Genomic DNA, 19,870 nt, shown 5'->3' with positions numbered 1-19,870 from the left:
ACGAAAGAAGTATAAAATTTAAGATCATTTTAAATTTTTAGATTTCCATGATCATATTTATCTGTGATCACCATAAGATTTTTCGAAAAATCTTAATACACAAAAATCTAAAGGTTATAGATCCATACATCACAAAACTAGTCTAATTATTATTACAAACTAGATCGTCAACTTTGCAAACTATGTTTCATATCACAAGGGTGAGGTAGAGAACTTTTTTTTTTTTTTTTTTTTTGAGGGGAGGTGGAGAACCTTTATTAAGAAGAAAGGTGTATTTAAATCATTGTTTCAACTTAAATTATATAAGTGCAACATGCAACTATGCAAGTAAAGACAGAAAATGATGTCGGGAGAGAGAAACTCTAGATAGAAGGGAGGCACCGTAAATATAGCCCTCAAAACCAATAAAATGAAGGTTAGTGTTTGACATTTTGCTTTCAGTTCGAGCATCAAATCAATCTATGCGATCACACTACTTTAGTAGTTTAGTTTATATAATCAGCTTATTATACAAGTTACCTTTTCTCCGTCTTCCATACATAATTTGTGATAGCCTAGTGATATTGACATCATTTTTAATTTCGGATATTTTAAAGTCAAATCTCATCCCATGCAACAAAGTTCTTACTTTAGTAGTAGAATCAAGATTCAAATAGTTGGTTGGGGCTGGGAGGCGAGTCAGGCGACCCTCCTTCCATCCTTATAACAAAGATTTGATTTTTTTTTCACCCATGTAATCTACTTTTGAACATAATAACCAATCTTATAATTTCTCTTTCTACCTTTTTAGTTTATCTCCTCTTACATTTTAGATTTTCTTTTTTATTTTTCAATTTATCTAGAGGTAATTAAATAGCGGTTGGGCTTGTTAAGCCTCTGGGTGAGTGACCCTGTGCGAGGACAACCCAAAGATAATTCCTCTTACCATAGATCTCCGAAAGGGGCTCAAAGAAAATAAAAATAAAAGTATTGTCGTTGTGGTATTCAAAGAAAATGACACCCTTAATTAGTTGTATAAAAGTATGATCAAAATATTAAACAAGTCACATACTTCCTCCGTTTTTTTTACTCGCTACACTTTCCATTATGGGAAGTTTCACATTACTTGCTACACTTCTTTTTTGGGCAATAAACTCTCTCTATCTCTCTCCTCCCACATGGGTCCCTTTTCTTTTTACTCTCTACCTCTGTCTTCTCCAAAAATTGCCTAGGAGTCCGTGAAATGAGAAGTGTAGCGAGTAAAAAGAAACGGAGGAAGTATAATGAAAAATCTTTTTTCCAATCTAAAAAAGAGAACGATATAATTAAACTTAAAACACCCCAAAAAAATGCGTACAACCTTACAACCATTAAAATTGGAATTAGTTTTTTCATCCCACTCTTTTAATTGCAACACTTCATATTTTTGGATGTCTCAATTTAGTTGCAATACTATCTAACATTATCTACTTTAGATTTACCGTCTTTGTGTCTCTCTTCCCATCATATAAGTTTCTATTACACTCTTTTATCTCTCTTCTTGTTAGGAAACAGGTAGTGTAGCATTTGATTAATGTGCAGCAAGTCAATGAAATAATAAGAATGAGAAACATGATAAAGAAAATAAATGATAACTCAATGATTTATGTAGTTCGGTGAAATTAGACCCACATCCACAGGTGCGGGTTCGAGAGCTTATTCACTATAATGGAGAAAACGAAGAGAATACACATGGATTACTAAATATTTTAATGGCTTAAAGTGTGTACACACAATGATCACCAATAAGGTCCTTTTATAACACAAGGAAACCCCAATAAACCCTATAATACTCTCCTATTATAACTCTAATGACGACTTAAAAACCTAGGGTTAAAATATCAAATAACTCGGGAAAAAAATATGTTGTCCGATCGGGCAAAATTCCATATTCGACAGTCAGACAACCATAACTTTCTCGTTTCTCAGCGGAATTGGGTATATGACCGGTCGTTGGATAACTCTTGGAACAAGCCATCACATCAAATCCATTAATAGATTGAAAGATATGTGTATTTAAAGTCAATATTATGTCATTTTAACAAGATTTCAAGTCACTACTAACACTTACCATCACAATTTTTTTTTGTCATCTCTATTCTTATCTTAGTTTATGTACTTGCCTCTACTTTCTAACTACATCTACGGCGTTAAGTTTAGTTTAGTAGTAAGGATTAAACTTTTCAAATTTAAGATTGGGTGTTTAATCTCCACTATGAGCAATTTAGAGGAGTGGGTTCCCATCTCTTTACCTTTTCCTCCCACTCTCAAAGTTTTTAGCTCGTTAAGTTCGGTCGAGTTAATCAGAAAAAAAATATGCCCCGAGAATGCCTTGAAAACACAAGTTATAATTGAGATTTGTTAAACGTTGCCCTAAAAGTACTTAAAATTGCCCCAAATTCATTTTTATAGACTATTTTAACCTTCATTTTTTCTACACCACCCACCACCACCTGCCACCCCTTGCAACCACCCGCAATCACCTACCTTCCACTGACCCGCCACCTCCTCCACCACCCACCTAGAAGCAGTGGAATTTTTTTAGGGCGAACGTATTGCCAGACTTTCAGACCAGACGTTCGCTCTCTAGAAGTTTGCTCCATGGAGCGAACTTTCAGGCCAGACGTTTGCCCATGGAGCAAACGTCCTGGCCAGACATTCGCCCATCGTCCTAAAAAAATTTCAACTCATTCCAGGTGGCTGGTGGGTGGTTGTGGCAATAGGGTGGTGGTGGCAGGAAGTGGATGGTGGTGGAGTGAGGTGACTGGTGGTGCGAGTGGTGGTTTAGGGAAAAAGAAGGGAAAGGTTAGAGATGTAATATCAACTTTTTTTTGGGAGGCAATTTTAAGTATTTTTGAGGCGATAAATAGAAGTTCAGTTACAGTTACAACCCTATTCTATTGGATATAGTTTAATGTAATTACTTTCAATTCATTTGTCTTTCTCTCATAATTGCAGTTTAATTTATTTTAGTCCAAAAGAACACGACCTAAATTTTGTTTTATACTACTTTTTATTGACCGAGTATGTAGTATATTGAATTGAAACTTTTGGGTTAATCAAATCATAGTTGATAGGTCCAACTTGATTCTAAGAGTATGTACAATGGGGCTCTTCAACTAGCTCTCCAACTCTGGAGAGCCACCTCTTATCCAACAATGGGGCTCTTGGGTGTGTCTTGGGTGTCTCTCCATGGAGACACTTTGCAAAAGGGCTCTTGGGGGAGATACCATTTGGGTTGATGGAGAGATGGCTCTCCAATGTATGGGACCCATTTTTTATTGTAATTACTTCAATTCTATTTTCTTCATGCAACCATTTAATGATCTTTTCTATAAAAATTAAAAAAAGATGGTAATAATTATTATGCCAACAAGTATAATTTTCCTTTATCTATAAAATGAGCCTAATATTGGATATTTAAAAATTAGTTTTTCATGTTGTAGGTTAATTCTTCATTCCATGCCAAATTTATGAAAATTAAATATTAGCACTCATAATTATATTGTTTTTAAAAAATTCTACTTTGCTTAAATTATGAAAAAGATTAATTTGTAATTATATTTAATTTACATGAATAACTTAATTTATATAACTTTGATCATAATATGAAATGAGGTTCATTTATTGACATGGGGACCACAAATAATGAAAAGTTGAATGGAGAGCCCTTTAAAGGGTTTTATTGTTGTTGGGTGTTTTTAGACATGGCTCTTGAGAGTAGCTTGAAGAGAGAGAATAGGAGAGAGAGTGTGGAGAGCTAGTTGGAGAGACACCAACCATTGTACATGCTCTAAGACCTATGTGAGATGGAGGATAGGTGAGAGAATGGCGAATACATGTTGGGCAGTGTTTGGCGTGTAAAAGTTGAATGGCTTTCTACACTTACTTTTTCCCAGTATTGAAAGTTTTTACAGTTTACTTTGTAGTATCAATTTTTGTTTTTCCGAAAGTGGGTCCCACTCACCTAAACACGTGAGGGAACACAGCACTCGATACACACACACCCTTAGTTTGGAGGTAAGGTGTGATCAATTAGATTGCGATGAGAGAGAGAGAATCCCCAAATTTCAGATGCTATCAATTCACTGCCCTGTGACCACTACCTGCTCCCCCGTTTATGCGTCTTGTGTTATCAACCTCATAGCTTTTTTTAACACGAACTACTACTTTCAATTCTTGTATACCTTATTACCTTCGAGGTAATCTCAAAACCTAAACATAAAATCCGAAAATTTGCGAGAAATAATTTTTTATAAATATTTTTTTGTGAGAAACAGTATTTTAGTATTTGTTTCGCATTTTACAACCTTAATTAAAATTTGTTTTGCGATGTCAGATTTCAAGGTTTGTTTTTCGATTTTAATTTACGATCACAAGCGTTGGTTAAGATATTAAACATCTTTAAGTGCGAAGATTGAACATAGGAAACGCCTTGATTAACCCCTGAAAACAAGAATAAACGCCACAAGAAAGAAGGCTTGATGTGTGATATTCGCAAAAAAAAAAAATTTAGATTAGGTTGTTAAGTGCAAAAAGATTTTAAAAGGTTGTTTCTCGTAAAAAATGCTTACAAAAGGTTGTTTCTCACGAATTTTACATATATATATAACGAGATTATTCTTTAGGGTTAATTTAAACTGGAATTAACCGAATTGAACTAAAACGAGTTGAATTGATCTGAACTAAAGTAAAATTGCGATATGAAAGTAGCTGAATTGAAATAAACTGAAATTCTAAACTAAATAACTGAATTATGCTAAAAAAACAGGGCCAAATCTATTTACCAAAATGTTCTTCGTTAAACTAAGGCTTTTGCATTGAACTGAATTGAACTTAACTTAACTTAAGTAGTCTGAACTAAATTGAACTTAATTTGTCTAAATTGAATTAAACTGAAACGGTAAGAGAAAACTAATTTCATTGAACTAAATTTCAATTAATTCAATCCAAAAAAATAGAACGACATAATTTGTGATTTTCAATTTAGAGTAGGTCAAACCATTCTTCTCTTTTGTGTACAAATTCAATATATGGTTTTTTATGGACGAGAAGTGCTTTCATGTTGGACCACCATCAGGTAATACACCGTCACATAGCATATTTAACGCCCATATTTGTAGAGGAAGAACAACATTATTGCACACACGGAAACAAAATTGCAAAAAAAAGAAATTATATCAAAGGAAGGTAAAACAAAGGAGCATCTTCAATCAACATCTAGATCACACCATATCAGATACTAACGCTGTCTAAGCTACTCAATAATTAGCTAAAAGACAATATTAAACAAGGATAGAAAGAGAGAAATGATAGTTCATTGGAGATAAAACAAAAAATATAAAAATGTTTTTATCACTTAGTGAAATATTGGGTGAATACAATAACCCTATCTCTTTACCCAATCATGTTCTAAGGGCTAGAGAATTGTGTGAGAGAGAATTGGTGGATTCTCATCCTAGCAAAGAGAGGAAGAAAGTACAATACTTTCTCGTTCTGAAACGTTTGTTTTTTTTTTTAATGTAACCTAACGCATTTCTTTGATCATTAATATCTTTAGTTGTGTACATGTAAAAAATATTTAAAAAGTTAGTAATTTGATAGTATGAAAGTATGAAATGGAACAAATCTAACAAAATCTCACTTGACTATGTTTTTTTTATATATAATGGCGACAAATTGGAATCAAAATTGATCAATGAATAGTGTCATTTCATCCAATGTTTCATTCAAAATAAATAGAGGAAATATAAAACATTGGAAATATCATAACCCATCTATAATATAAAAGAAACAAACATACACAACAACAAACCGTAACAATGAATATTTGGTGTTACCAAATTAAGCTTGGCCTAATGGTAAGAATTACACCTTTTTAAGTTCAAAGTTAGGAATCCAATCCTCAACAAGAGTACTTTGGGATAGGAGATTCCCCTTACCCTTGCTCTCACTCCTAACTTGGTCGGCTTTAACGGCAAGAGCAGAGAGATTCCAATTCAGTAGCACTTCTTCATCTTTACCTACTACGTAACCAAGAAAATTTAATATTTGGTGTTCAACTCACAAATCACAAGTCACAAACACACATATACTCCATCCGTCCCAATTTATTTGCTACATATTGCCATTTAGGTGTGTCCCAATTTATTTGCTACATTTGCAACTATTTCCATATATAGTACATAGGTCCCACACTTTATTTACAAATTTGTCATCACTCCCTCCTTGATTTTTGTAAATATTTCCATATATAGTACATAGGTCCCACAATTTACCTATTTGCTTTTTTGTTAATTCTTGTTATGACAATGGTCCCCACTCCCTCCTTGATCTTTTTTTTTTTTTGAAAGAAAAAGAATTTCATTAATATTTCGCCAAACGACACTTACAAGTTATTTCTGAAAAACATAAAATTCTAATAGAAATACATATCACCCTAGAAATGTAAACATCGCAGATTTGACTTAATTTTGCCTTAATAAAAATCTTCATCTGAAGCAATGCAATCTGTGAGTTCGCTCTAGTTCGGCATATGATCTGCAGATGCGGAAATTTTGGGATGAATGTACTCCAATAGTCTTCCATAATTTTACAGAAGTTGTGAAACCCTAATTCTTCATGTTGAGTCTCGAACTTCAACCAATGAGAGTAATTTCTCATACCTAAAAACAAAATAACCATACTCACAACTCCCATAGGGGAGAAGGAGATTTCCAAAACAGAAACTAAAAACCCCATAAAAGGGTTTGAGAAAATCTCATAAAGAGATACTAATTTATTGAACAAAACAAGAAAATGAACTAAAAACTGAAAATAAAAGGGAAAAAGGGGCTTACCATGGATGAAAACATCCATGGCAGCCCCTTAATTGATGAAGAAGGCGTAAGGGAGGCTAGGGTTTTAGAGAGAGAAAAGGAGAGGGGGGGGGGGCTAGGTTATGTTTGAGTAACTTATGTGTTGGCAATTCTCGTCTTGAGAGAGAGATCTCCTCCTTGATCTTTGTGATAAAGCAAATGTAACAAATAATTTGGGACGGATGGAATATATATTATCCTTAGATAACATGGATCTGAGATAAAAGTCACACTACATATAAAATGTGCTTATTATAATTTTTAAAAAATATTATTACTTTATGGCATATGCTCATAAAGTCATAATGCAAACTACATAGCCCTTTAAACTTTATACTCACTCACAATTGACATTTTCCCACACTTCGTGCCTTCCTTTCTTCACAAAAATAAGCTTACATATCAAAGATGTTTTGGCCTAGTGGTTAAGATTTAGGTACTGTACATAGGTTCGATTTTCCTTCCCCTTCTTTGTACTATTTTCATGGTTCATATGGATAAAAAACAAAAACAATTACATCCAACTAAAACTTTTGGGCCTGATTTCAAGGGCAAGGTAAACATAATATATATTTGGGCTTTTAACCCACTTCATCCTTGACACATTGGTAATTGAGATATTTGGGCTTTTGACAATTGAGTAGTTAACTCTTCTATCTTCTGAACCCAACGTCAAGTGTTTGATCTATCAGGGGGCCTTCCTCGACCTTAAAATATAACTATAAAAAGTCAATGAATAATAGTATATCCTGAAATTTTAATCTCGTGATTTTGGCAATGTCATTTTTTTTTTATTATAAAGGAAAGAAAAAACTAGGGAGGATCCCAAGATTTGGGCCACCCTAAAGCATCCTTGCGGATGATTACAGCGAAAGATAAATCAGGAACATCAAACCAGTAGGTCGTTGAATTCGTCGAATGCCCACGATGAGCCATCCAATCTGCTGCCGCATTTGCTTCCCTAAAAACATGACTCACTTGCACATCTTCAAACTGGCCCAAATCTTTAGCTGTGTCAACTATAATAGAATGAATCATCCAAGGAATCTTCCAAACCTGTTTAATTGCATTAATAACAGCCAAATTATCACCTTCCACCATCAGTTTAGCAATCCCAAGAGATCTAGCCCCTCTAAGACCTTCCCGGAGACCCCTAGCCTCTGCCTCTAAAATAGAGGCATCGACATCTAAATTCCCAACACCACACAACTGGATTAAGCCTTCAGAATCGCGAATAACAAACCCAAAAGTCGCTTGCCCACTTGCCAGCTTTGACCCATCAAAATTTAACTTAAAATAATCGGCCGGAGGGGGGGTCCAAACAACCTAACCCCTTATGAATCTCTTCCCTTTGTGCCTAGCCGAGAGCGAAAAACTAGAATCCACTTTCGCTACCACAGATCCTGAAACAGAAAGATTATGCACAAAAGCTTTGACCATCATACTAACCTTTCGAGGGGAAGACGAATCCTGGCGAAAAATAACCCCATTACGCACATACCACACAAACCACCACGCAATAACGAAGCACTCTACTTGTGACGACGAGAAAGAAGATTTTAAAGAAAGAAAAAACTCATGAAAGGGAACACCATCCTCAATTATAGGAGGGAATAGGGATAGGCCAATTCATCAATCCACGTAGCTCCTCAAAGACATCAACCATAAACGGACATGTAGAAAATAAATGCGCCACATCTTCCAAGTGGTGGTTACAAAAAACACACTCCATCGGAAGGAAAACATAACTTAACTCTAATCTTTTCTTAGTAGGTAGCCCATAATGACATAATTTCCATAAGAAAAATCTTATCTTTGGAGGGATATTCAACTTCCAAATCCAACTAAACGGCGAAGGAGTAACCTGCCGACTACTAATGCCTTGCAGCAGCTCCACCCCAGACTTAACAGAATACTTACCATCAGGAGCAAGACTCCACACCCTTTTATCATAACACACATCCGTTTTTGGCAATGTCATGAAAGAAGAAAATGTCTACTTTCTTATACTTCATCCGTTTCAATTTAGTTACCACACTTTTTATTTTAAAAAGTTTCAACTTAGTTATGACACTTTTATGTTGAGTAATAACTTCTCTCTATCTCTCACCTATCACATGGAATCTTTTTATTTTCTTTCTCTATCTCTCCTTTCCAAAAATTACCTAAAAGTCCGTAATTTTAAAAGTATCACAACTAAATTGAGACGGAGGTAGTATATCTATTAGCTGATCAATATGAATAATGTTCCAATGCTCCATATTCATTGACATACTGATCCGCAAAAAAAAAAAAACTCCTACACTTTCATTGCAAATTTGGAAAATGTACTTAGTTGGCTAGATCACCGCTTAGGTACCCACAAAATATTCAAATCTGGTCTAAAAGACTGTTGTTGTGGCTACTTGTACACCCCCCAAAAAACATAAATAGTACTAATCTTCTGATTTGTCAATTATTAATACACTTTTTTGTCCTTAAACTATCCAAAACACCCTCATACGTTTCCCAATGTCCAAACCCATGTATTTATCCTTTTAGTTCCCAAAAATGCAAGCATTATTTTGTTCATGACTCATGAGATAGAATCTGGGTACCTCAGCTAAAGCATCAAACCAAGCCAAACCCTAATCACCCGAGGAGAGACCTTTGGCTCGACAGAAAACACGTCTAGCTAGAATAAAGCAGAACTGATTGTGGGGCCGAGTGCATATACGGATCAGCCTCATGCAACATTTTGAGCCGAAGTTGCACCAAAGCCTGGCTAAATCGGGCTGAGCGACCTCAATCCCCTTCCACAAAACACCCCAAAAAATGATCATATTCTGATAAAGCTATTAGGTTCACGAGGGAATATGTGCTCTCAGGTGATAAGGTAACAAACTATCCAAGGACATATTTATTATCAAATCATCCAAGTTGTGCTACCATATGCACTTCACACCCTTCTGTTAGATCTGTGTAAGATTATCTAAGAAACAAGCTTCAACCAGAAACAACCAAAGCCGAGAATTGATCACACACTAGTTTCACCTCCCTGATATTTAGAAAGACAAGACCAAAAGAGCTGGATCTTCTTCGACAGCAGTAAGCCTTGTGCAGTCTCTGCAACCTGAAAATGACAGCAATATCAAAATCCATACACCAACATATCAATCTATAAACGACGTAACTCTCCAATATATGAATTTATCAGTATTAGAAAGATAGTAGCAGAGATACTCATCAGCAGCATATGATAAAGGCAAAGTAGTCTTCGGTCTTCTCCAACTATTGTAGCTAGTTTGACAAAAATGCGATAACAAGGATAGGCAATTGAGAAATAACTGAACACCAGAAAATATAAAATTATGTTGCAGGAGGTGATAACTTGAAATCTCAAATATTTGTTTAACGATTATTGTTCTGAAAATGGTATAAATGCGTAAACAGCACATACAACTTTCAAATCTTGTGCACCACATATCTAGAGACTAGACAAAAGGGGAAGCAAGGAAGATTACAAGTTTATAACTCCTTCATGCCACTGCAATATTCTATCAAGTATCTAATATTGAAGCTTCACTTCTAAAGGGTTAAATGATAGAGGGGAAGAATCCCAATCTAGATCCTACCAGCCTTCAGATCTTTAAGATGTGGCAACGGAAAATAATGACACTACCTAAGAAGAAAAGACAGCTCCCGATTTTTAATCTCTACCTCGTAGCCAGAGCCAATATATCATCGCCACTCTCTTCATTCCACGCTAATTTGCCTCATCTATGATTCTTGATAATGAAGATGCGACATGAAACGCGGACAATCCCATACAAAAATCCCTAAGATAAAGGAATTAGACACCTTTCGTATGCACATTTGACAAGCAAACACTAGCCAAGTCACCATAAATAAACTTCAAAGCCAGGCAATTATGATGACACTTAGAAGAGCTAGGAAGGCCTTCCCCCAGCACTAGCAGTGTAGTGACACTGGCAGACTGACTCAATATTTACCAAAATGAACGGGGCTTACATTGAGGAGTGCTACTAAAGATTACGAGAACATACTTTTAGCTAGGATGAGGTGATGGTAAAAATCACCTATGCATGACTTTATCACCTATGAGGTAATTCTACCTGATAATTACCAAAAAAAAAAAAAAAAAAAACTATTGATTTTTAAGGGGGTAGAAACATCAAGTATCACGAAATAATGTTGCACAACACCACTTGCTGCCAATAACCATGGGTAGCATCAACTAGATGCTTCAGTAAACCACCACAACATATGCACATCTACGCCTGCCTCTGGTACAGAGAAGGAGCAATCAACAAATGATCCCATTGACGGGATTCAGATTTCAAAATGCACGCTACAGATCTGCATATGTATGATAAAATGTGAAAGCAAGACTTTATCAACCATCCCTTACACCCTCAGCTGAAGAAAAGATGGCAGAGCAGAAAGCTGTCAGAAAAACTGAGCATTTAAGATTCTTGGGAGGCCAAAAATCAATATCGACAAATTTATGAGTATATGCTTGTGTAACAGTAGAGATCTATATTAAATGTCAAACTACAGAAAAATTTACATAGATCGTGTCACGAAGTGCATCAACAATTCATTATGTCTCCATGCTAATGCATGATTCCTAGGAGGCAAAGGATCAATATCAACAAATTCACGAGTGTGTGCTTGTGTACCAATAAAGGGTTGTATTCCATGCCAAACTGCAGGCAAATATACATAGATCATGTTACAAAGTGCATCTACAGGTCATTGTGCTTCCATGTCAATACATGATTACCTGCAAGCCATGTCGGAGAAGGGAGAAGATAAGAGCTCCTCCCACACCCAATCTATGAGACATAGTGACATTATGTTTACAAGGTGCATCTGCAAGTCATTGACTTTCCATGTCAGTACATGATTACCAGAGCAGCACTTCCATGTGATGTAGAACCTACTATAATTAACGCGATAATCTAAAATAAAGTAGCACAAGAAAGTAGAATTCATCTATTAGCAAAAACAATCCATTTGATACAGAGAAACATTACAGACTCACAGTGATGTATCAAATCACTAATCCATACACACCCTTTGTTGATCTGTAAGCACTATTTGTCAGACTCAGGACACAAATAAAGTGATCTAAGATGGCACGACCAAGACCAAAAGCACACCACAGAGTTCTCAATTGCTGGTTTTACTTTTCAACTCCTATAAAAGCCTCATGGAAAAAGCCTCATGAAGCGTTGGTAAAGAATCGCACGCAACAGACCACCTAATACAACACATTGTGCCCCCAGGAACTCTCAATACCGTGAATGCTATAGAGATAGGCTGCAAACTGGGATCTAAAAAGAGGAAAATGGAGAGTGATTGTCTTTTGGTAATCAACAAGGTGTTAAAGGACATCAAAGATCAATTGGGGTTGGGCAGTATCTTGGATGATCAGGGAATTGACAGGCTCTATGAATATGTTGGGTCTGGAAGCACATTATAAGGCAAGGAACAAGGCTGCGCATGCTGCTGCGGAGCTCTGTCCTTTTAAAATGAGGATAGATTGTGGACTGTAGATTTCCCATACGACTTATCTGATGCATTGAGTGCTGATGTTCTTTCTTCTTGTTAATGGAAGTCCATTTTCTCAAAATAAAAATAAAAATAAAAATTGAACTCTCAAAAGTGAACCCAAGTCCAAGGGAAAAGTACTGACCACTAACACTCAGAGGGCAAGTTTTCCCAATGAGAAGCTTATATTTAGTGTAGAGAGGTAACAAGCCTATATTTACACTGACATAACTTTATTATTCAGAAAGCTTGTCCTCTAACTATTACAACATATAAATTATAAGATACCACTGCATGTCTGCATCAAATACAATTTGTAAACAAGATGGACATCCACAAGAGAAACATGCTCAATCTCTACAGTTATTTACTTTTAGATCAGTTAGCTACATAGGAAAAGTTGCGTAAAGATTCCTGCCACTAACTGTGGAACCAAATAAAAGCTTTGGAACCACATATAGGTCATTCTATAGCAAAATTTCAATATGCTAAATCAAACAGCAACATCCATTATAGACTGTTAAATTACCTCTTCATCAATTATAATTGGTTATTAAAGCCATCTTGTCTCTTAATATTATTGAATTTACTTATCCATATACTTTACACTTATTATTAGTCACTAGAATACTTCAAACTACTTATTCCTCACAAACAAACAAAATAAGGTTCAAGAGTGTAGATTCCAACTATTCTGAAGTCCAAAGGTCTTCAATCATAATGATTAAATGGAAATTCCCCACTTGTCATGTAACCACTACAATGGCAGAGAAGCACAAAGTAACACCTGGGGAACTTTGTTTTCAAGCCGTACAAAATATGACAGTTAAGATCATCGGCTTCCAAGATTATTGGTGGGCATGGGGAAGGAGGTAAACTAAAGCACATCCTACCAGCATAACTTCTTCCATCAAAGACAAATCAGCATTCACAAGCAATTCTTGTACATTTGCATTGATATTAAAAACATGCTTTCTCACTAATATATGTAGTCGAAGTGGTCTTACCGTTATCAGATCAATGAGGAGCATCAAATTTCTGTCAATTTCCATGCCTATATTCCGATGACTGAATCTCCATTAATGAATTGGAAATTACTGTGAATTAAACCTCCAAGTAAAGGACTAGAGCCAGCACAGTTGCATTATTACTCTTGGTACACCATGCACAGCAGCACAACCAAGAGTGAAACTGCATAGACCAAAACATCAGGATATGGAATGAGACAGGAGAGCTTTCCTGGTTCTGAATGGCGAGACCTCTGAGGTAAACTGGCAGTTGGCCGTCTTGGGATGTTTAAGAATTGACCTCAGATGATTCTCATTAAGATGTAAGGCTTTGTGGCATATTAAGGTGCAGAATAACCATCAACAAAAGGCTCAAAAATCAGTAGAGAACTTCAAATGGATAATAGTGATCAACCAGGTACTTGAAAGCAGGAGAGAGCACTAATTTTGCAAGCACATAGAAGAAATAGATGAAAGCCAAATGTAACTAGTGCAATATGGATGATTTATTAATTGCAATAACATATACCAATGAAGAAATCCATATTCCATAAGAACACATATTACACAATATTCACAAGCCAGATAGCTAACTCGCAGCAATACTGCGTAAGCAAACGAGGGAAGTACAGACTGGTAATATTGATCTTTTGGTCATTTTCATCCTAATACTTGGAGTAAGTAAATTACAGATACTACAGGAGGAAATCAATAAAAAAAAAAACAAAAGCTTGATAAGCTGAGGTTTTTAAAATGTTCCATCACCAGCTCAGGCATATTTCTGACTTAGCAGCTAATTCAGAAAAAAGAATATATAAGAGAGCACAGCAGAGGACAAAGGCAAACAGAAATTGTAGGTCAACACAGAGAGCTAAGTGTCCTAAAGATGACATACATAAATTTCCCTACGATCTGCTAAAATTATAAGCATTTCTGAAAGAACCATATATGGAACATACTTACAGCAAGTGCTATGACTGCTGTCATAACCACCAGGAATCCTCCAGTTGACAAGTATCCACTTGAATAATCAAGTACAATTGTAGACAGAAGCATGAATTGCTATCTCTACTATCATGGAACAAAGTTAATAGAGTTCCCATATCACTTCTTCACTAAGAATCCAAGACTCATGACCCTGTACTCCTGTAGTCGAATATCAACAATCTACCATATCTGTTTTACAACTCTTTTACCAAGTTGCGTAGTAAAAAAGTTTAAAAGAACAGATATTTCCAGCACTGACCTGAAAGAGAGAGTGTGTAATTCACATTGCATGAGAACGATAATGCATAATTATTTTCTTCGGTTATTTCTCCATCAGCTCTTTCCACATTTCCCAACTCTTTTAGGGAAGTTTCATGGGGAATCAGTTTCGCGTCGCATGAGGCGATAATGCAAAATAATTTCTTCTGTTATTTCTCCATCATCTCTTTGCTCATTTCCCCACTCTTTCAAGGAAGGTGAGCAGGGTCTCACAGAGAATCAGCACAATGGAAAGTACAAAATGATGATTTATTTACAGAAACGGTTCAAGCTTACCCTGCTTATCTCATAATTGTACCAAAATTAACATGAGAAAATTATTCGTCACAGCAGGATAATCTACAGGGGAGGATTCTAACAGCAAAAGGAGAAAAAGACCTGATGATCAAATCCCTGCAAATTACATACTAAATACTGGCAGTCTGGAAATAGCTTTAAGAAAATCCTGACTGCTCTACATACATCAAGACTAGCTACCTGCATACAAAAACTGCAAAAAAGGAACAATCAGAGGCATTCGGATTGGAGTATAGGCCTGGTGCTGCTAAGATGGCTTTGCCTTTTCATCTCCACCAACATTTAGTATGGGCAATGTACTTAGAAACTCGTCAAGACCTTCAAAAAATGCGATATTTTCAATCCCATCCTCCTCCCCGTTTACTGCACTTACTGCAGGGGCATGGTCTTCACCCTCATTGTTGAATTCCACATTCAAATCTAACCTCCCTACATCCTTCACACTTCTCCTAGTCTGCTTCCTTGTATGGGTTGCAGAAACAGTCTTGATTGCATCAGATTTATCTCCTGCAGCCAACCCAACAACAACTTCTTGCGCATCAGACCCATCATCCATATTCTCACCACCAACAGAAACTCCACCTCCACTAACTACATTATGCTTCACCTGATTTGACCCATCAGCTCTACGCTGCCTTCCTCTCTTATGTCCCACAACATTCCCTCTCCTCTTTTTCTTCTTCTTATTCTTTTCCTGATTATAAGTTCTCCAATCACCATCAGATGAATCCGGATCACTAGGATCAGATTGCGCGAGAAAATCTTCATCATCTATATAAACCCTAGGGGTACTCTTCTTCACGACATTCTTCGGCCCAACAAATGCATTGCCACCACTATTATCAAACCACTGGAAATCCCCACCCCCATTTGCAACCGGACTAGCAAACATCGGTGAAAAGGGCACCCAAGTCGATGACCCATTCAAGTTCCCAACTTGATTTTGCTTTTTCCAAGCCGTCATCGAAAACCCTAATGGGAAAAATCCCCAACAACAGAATGAATTCTCCTTGCCCTTCTCCTTATTCTTCTCCACATCCTTCTCTTTCCCAACATCACCACCAGCATTCTTAGCAGAACTAATCGGAGGCGGGTTTGGAATCTGTACAGCATGAAACCCTTTCCTACAATTCTGACACCTAAGAGTACACTCCTGATACACTTTCTGATACTCATATATATAAAAACAGTAAGGGCAAGCTGTCCAAAAACTTTCTACGTCTTCTACATCATCATCATCATCATTATTCTCATTAACATTAGCAACATTAGCCACATTAGCCACATTAGCAGCATTACCCACATTAGCAGCATTAATATTACCATCATTATTATCATTATTACTTATAGTAGTAGGGGTATTTCCAGCATTACCATCAACAGCAACACTTGCTGTAGCAGCAACAGATACTCTTGCTGCTGCAGGTTGCGGCGGAGGCGTTGGTGATGGAGATGGTGCACGTGGTGGTGGAGCTACTGGTGCAGCCCGAGGAACAGGCCGAGGTGTAGTTAGTGTCGGTATCATCGGAGACGTAGCTGTTCCACCTCTCACCCCTCCTCCAATCCCATTCAAAATCCCTTTATTTCTCTCTCCTCCTCCTTTAGAAGGTGTTGGATCCCTCATCTGCCACTGCGGCGGAACTTGCTGTTGCTGCTGTTGCGGTTGCTGTTGCTGCTGTTGCTGCCGTTGCTGTTCAATCGGCAACGGCATAAACTCTCTCTGATTAATCTGCTGTTGATGTTGCTGTGATTGCCACATCTGTTGCTGCTGCGGTTGTTGCTGCTGTTGTTGCAGCGGCGGTTGGGGTTGAAAAAATTGAAACGTATTCAATTGACTCCCACTCGCAGCAACCGCAGCAGCCGCTGCAACACTACTACTACCACCACCACCACCATTACCACCGTTACCACCACTAGTAGCAACAACAACAGGCTCCGCTTGTTGCAAATAAAGCGCAAGCTCGTTATCAAACAACCACTTCTTAGTAGGATCCGATAACACAGTCCACGCATCTATAACAAGCTGCAACGCATAATCTGCAAAAGGAAACCTATTTCTATCTGGATTCAAACACATCACAAGTCGTCGATAGTGGTCTGCTATCAAGTCAGGGTCACGAACAAGTCTAGGTAACTGTAGTACTGTGTACCAATCAGGTTGTTGATTTGAATTCACGCGCTTTTCACCTCCAAGTACAGTATCTACAACGGCTAGAATTTGATCGGAAACAACGTTATTAGGATCAGCTTCACGCGCTCGGATCGCAAATGTTTTGCTCCCTAAAAAATCACGCGCCGTCAATAACTTCGCCGCTATACCTAACCACCGCTCCGCCTCTGCTCTCTGAGTATGCGGATCCATTATTGATTATTATTTTTTATTTTCTCTCACTAGAAAAACAACACTTTCTCTCTCTTATTTTTTGATATTTTTTTACTTTTTTCTTTATATATTTTTGTTTTTGGAGTAGTGATGATGATGATGAAAGAAAGGTTGAAGAGGAAGAGAGAAAAAGGGTTTAAGAGAGGAGAGAGAAAATAAATAAAGGGGGTGGAGAAATTGACGAGAATTACAGGGGTTTTTACTTTCTAGTTGAGGAAATGGTGGGTGAATGAGGGTAAATTTGTAACTTCACTTGGTGTGGTAAAGCGTGGGAGGAAAAAGGGGTTTTTTTTTTAGTTTTTTATATGAGTATTTGGTGGTACTGGTACTAGTCTTACTAGTGGACTAGTTCACTACTTACTGGTTTACTACTATACTAGTGACTTTTTTTTTTTTTTGCGCTAAAGACAAAGAATTTATAACTCAACCCCCCTACACTCTATTTTTATTGTCCTATGCATGTCCATAAATTTGATCTAGAAAATTGTATAAAGATTAAAGAGCACTTTGCTATAGTAATATTAATCATACTAATAACCTCTTAACTAATCATACACTCCTCAAATGTGTAATAGGTTAAAAGAAGTGAAATTATTATGTGTTGTGAGTTATTCTCTCCGTTTCATTTTAAATGTTACACTTGTACTTTTTATGCTGGTCAATGCAAAACTTTTACGATATATATTTAGGGTTATGCTATATGCAGCTCTAAATATATATAAGACATAAATATATTGCTTAAAATGGAATTTAGTTGTAAATTTATGACAAAAGTTTGCATTAATCTATGTAATAAATGATTAGTTAATGCTTGTTTTTTCCATTTTTAGCTTCTTATATGCAGTCCTTAGGGCTGCATTTAGTTTTGTCCAATTAGTTATCATTGTTTTTATAGTAATATAAAGTTTTGAACTGCTAGCTACTTTAGGTATTCGTCAATTTTTATAAATTCTTATATTTTTATTTTGAGAAAGTCTATCTTCTAATAATGAATTTTCATTTTGGGTAATATTAAGACAATGAACACAAAGCTCTGTTTGACATTACTAGCTAAAAATAAACTGAAACTGATAAGCTAACTGAAACTGATAAGATAAAGCTGAAATTGGTAAGGTGCTAAAACTGATAAGGTAATTGATTAGTTTAACTATTTGGTAAAATTAATTGATTAAGTTGATAAATTATTTTAGCAATATTAGTTGTTGGCAAAATTTTGGAAAGATTCTCCAAATTTTCAGTCACCTGATTTTGAAAACGTAAATTTTTTAATTTATCATTTAAGTTATTTTAGCCACCTGAAATTTTATTTTAGATGCTCCCCCAAACACTACTAATCATTTTAGCACCTAAAATATGTTAGCACCTTATCATTTAAGATAGCTAAAATGCTTCCCCAAACAGATGCGTGAAAAGAAAGAGTTTGAAGATAACCAACTTATTAGAAATCTTTTAAAGCCAATTTAGAATCGAATCGCTTAATTTTGAATTTACCTTCTTGTTATCTTTAACTTAATTGTATTTTCTCAACAGTATTATCTATTCATTTTGTGTATTCACATTATATTAGTTATTTCATATCCTTGTGGATTTTGCTACATTTATTACTTTATATTCCCCTTTTTGCTTCTCAATTATGATTTCTGTCTAAATATATTGCAATCATGATTTTAAAGGTGCTTGGTCCTCAGAATTTGAGGGATTGTGATAAAAGAAATATATATTGAGATATTTGCTTTAATTTTGAAGATATATCTTGTAGTCCAATAGTTTGATAAGAGTAAAAGAAATAATAGATGAGTATCATTTATGTTTGGGCCCATTTCCTAGACCAGTCCACTTATGACAAAGTTAATAAAATATCCTTACATCTAGGGAAGACAATCCTCCATCAGCTAGAGCTGACCGAAATACCCTCATTTATTGGAGGTCTCGTCCTCTATAAATAGCGATGTCTCATCTATCATCAGGTAGTCGATTCTGAGCTCAAAAGTCTAGAGCATCTCTCTACATTGATCACTTTCTCTCTCTACCTCAATTATTTACTGACTTTAGCGTCGGAGGGGCAATCCCGAGACCACCCGGGATAGGCTAACCTTGTTTTGCAAGATTCCGATGTACGGATAACAGAGCTCGGGCGTACCTTCTTGGGGCCGACATCAAGTCTCTCAACATATTAGTTATTACAATCTCTTAATTTCTTGACAGAAACAATTTATACTCGAAAGCATCCAAGAAAAGGTGATTTTTTTATGCATGTCATTGGACTTGCATGGATTTTAGTTATTATTTGCTGAAAATTCCCTTCAAGAAACAAAAAGTGGGGAGATTTTGCAACTATTCACACGAACTTATAGAAATTAGAAAGGTGCCTCTTTTTTATTTACAAAGTTGTTCATCTTAAATTATACACGCATTTCCCTCAAAAAAAAAAATTAAACGCAATTAATGATCTTACAACTAGAACTCCCTACACCATACTAATATTT

General features: G+C 36.1%; 1 protein-coding gene across 1 annotated transcript; it reads right to left on the bottom strand.

Annotated features, from left to right (window-relative positions):
* Positions 1-14,932: 14,932 nt before the first annotated feature.
* On the bottom strand, positions 14,933-18,018 carry LOC104904739 (uncharacterized). Its single transcript, XM_010693103.4, has one exon. The coding sequence runs from the start codon at positions 17,361-17,363 to the stop codon at positions 15,249-15,251; it is 2,115 nt and encodes a 704-aa protein (XP_010691405.1). The 5' UTR covers positions 17,364-18,018; the 3' UTR covers positions 14,933-15,248.
* Positions 18,019-19,870: the final 1,852 nt, after the last annotated feature.

The sequence above is a fragment of the Beta vulgaris genome, chromosome 9 (genome assembly GCF_026745355.1).
Source record: "Beta vulgaris subsp. vulgaris cultivar EL10 chromosome 9, EL10.2, whole genome shotgun sequence".
In the NCBI taxonomy this organism is placed as follows: Eukaryota; Viridiplantae; Streptophyta; class Magnoliopsida; order Caryophyllales; family Amaranthaceae; genus Beta; species Beta vulgaris.
Note: the sequence above shows the minus strand (reverse complement) of the source record. Positions and strands in the feature narration are given on the sequence as shown.

Coding starts and splice junctions, on each gene's coding strand:
- LOC104904739 (XM_010693103.4), bottom strand. CDS start 17,363: ATGGATCCGCATACTCAGAGAGCAGAGGCGGAGCGGTGGTTAGGTATA.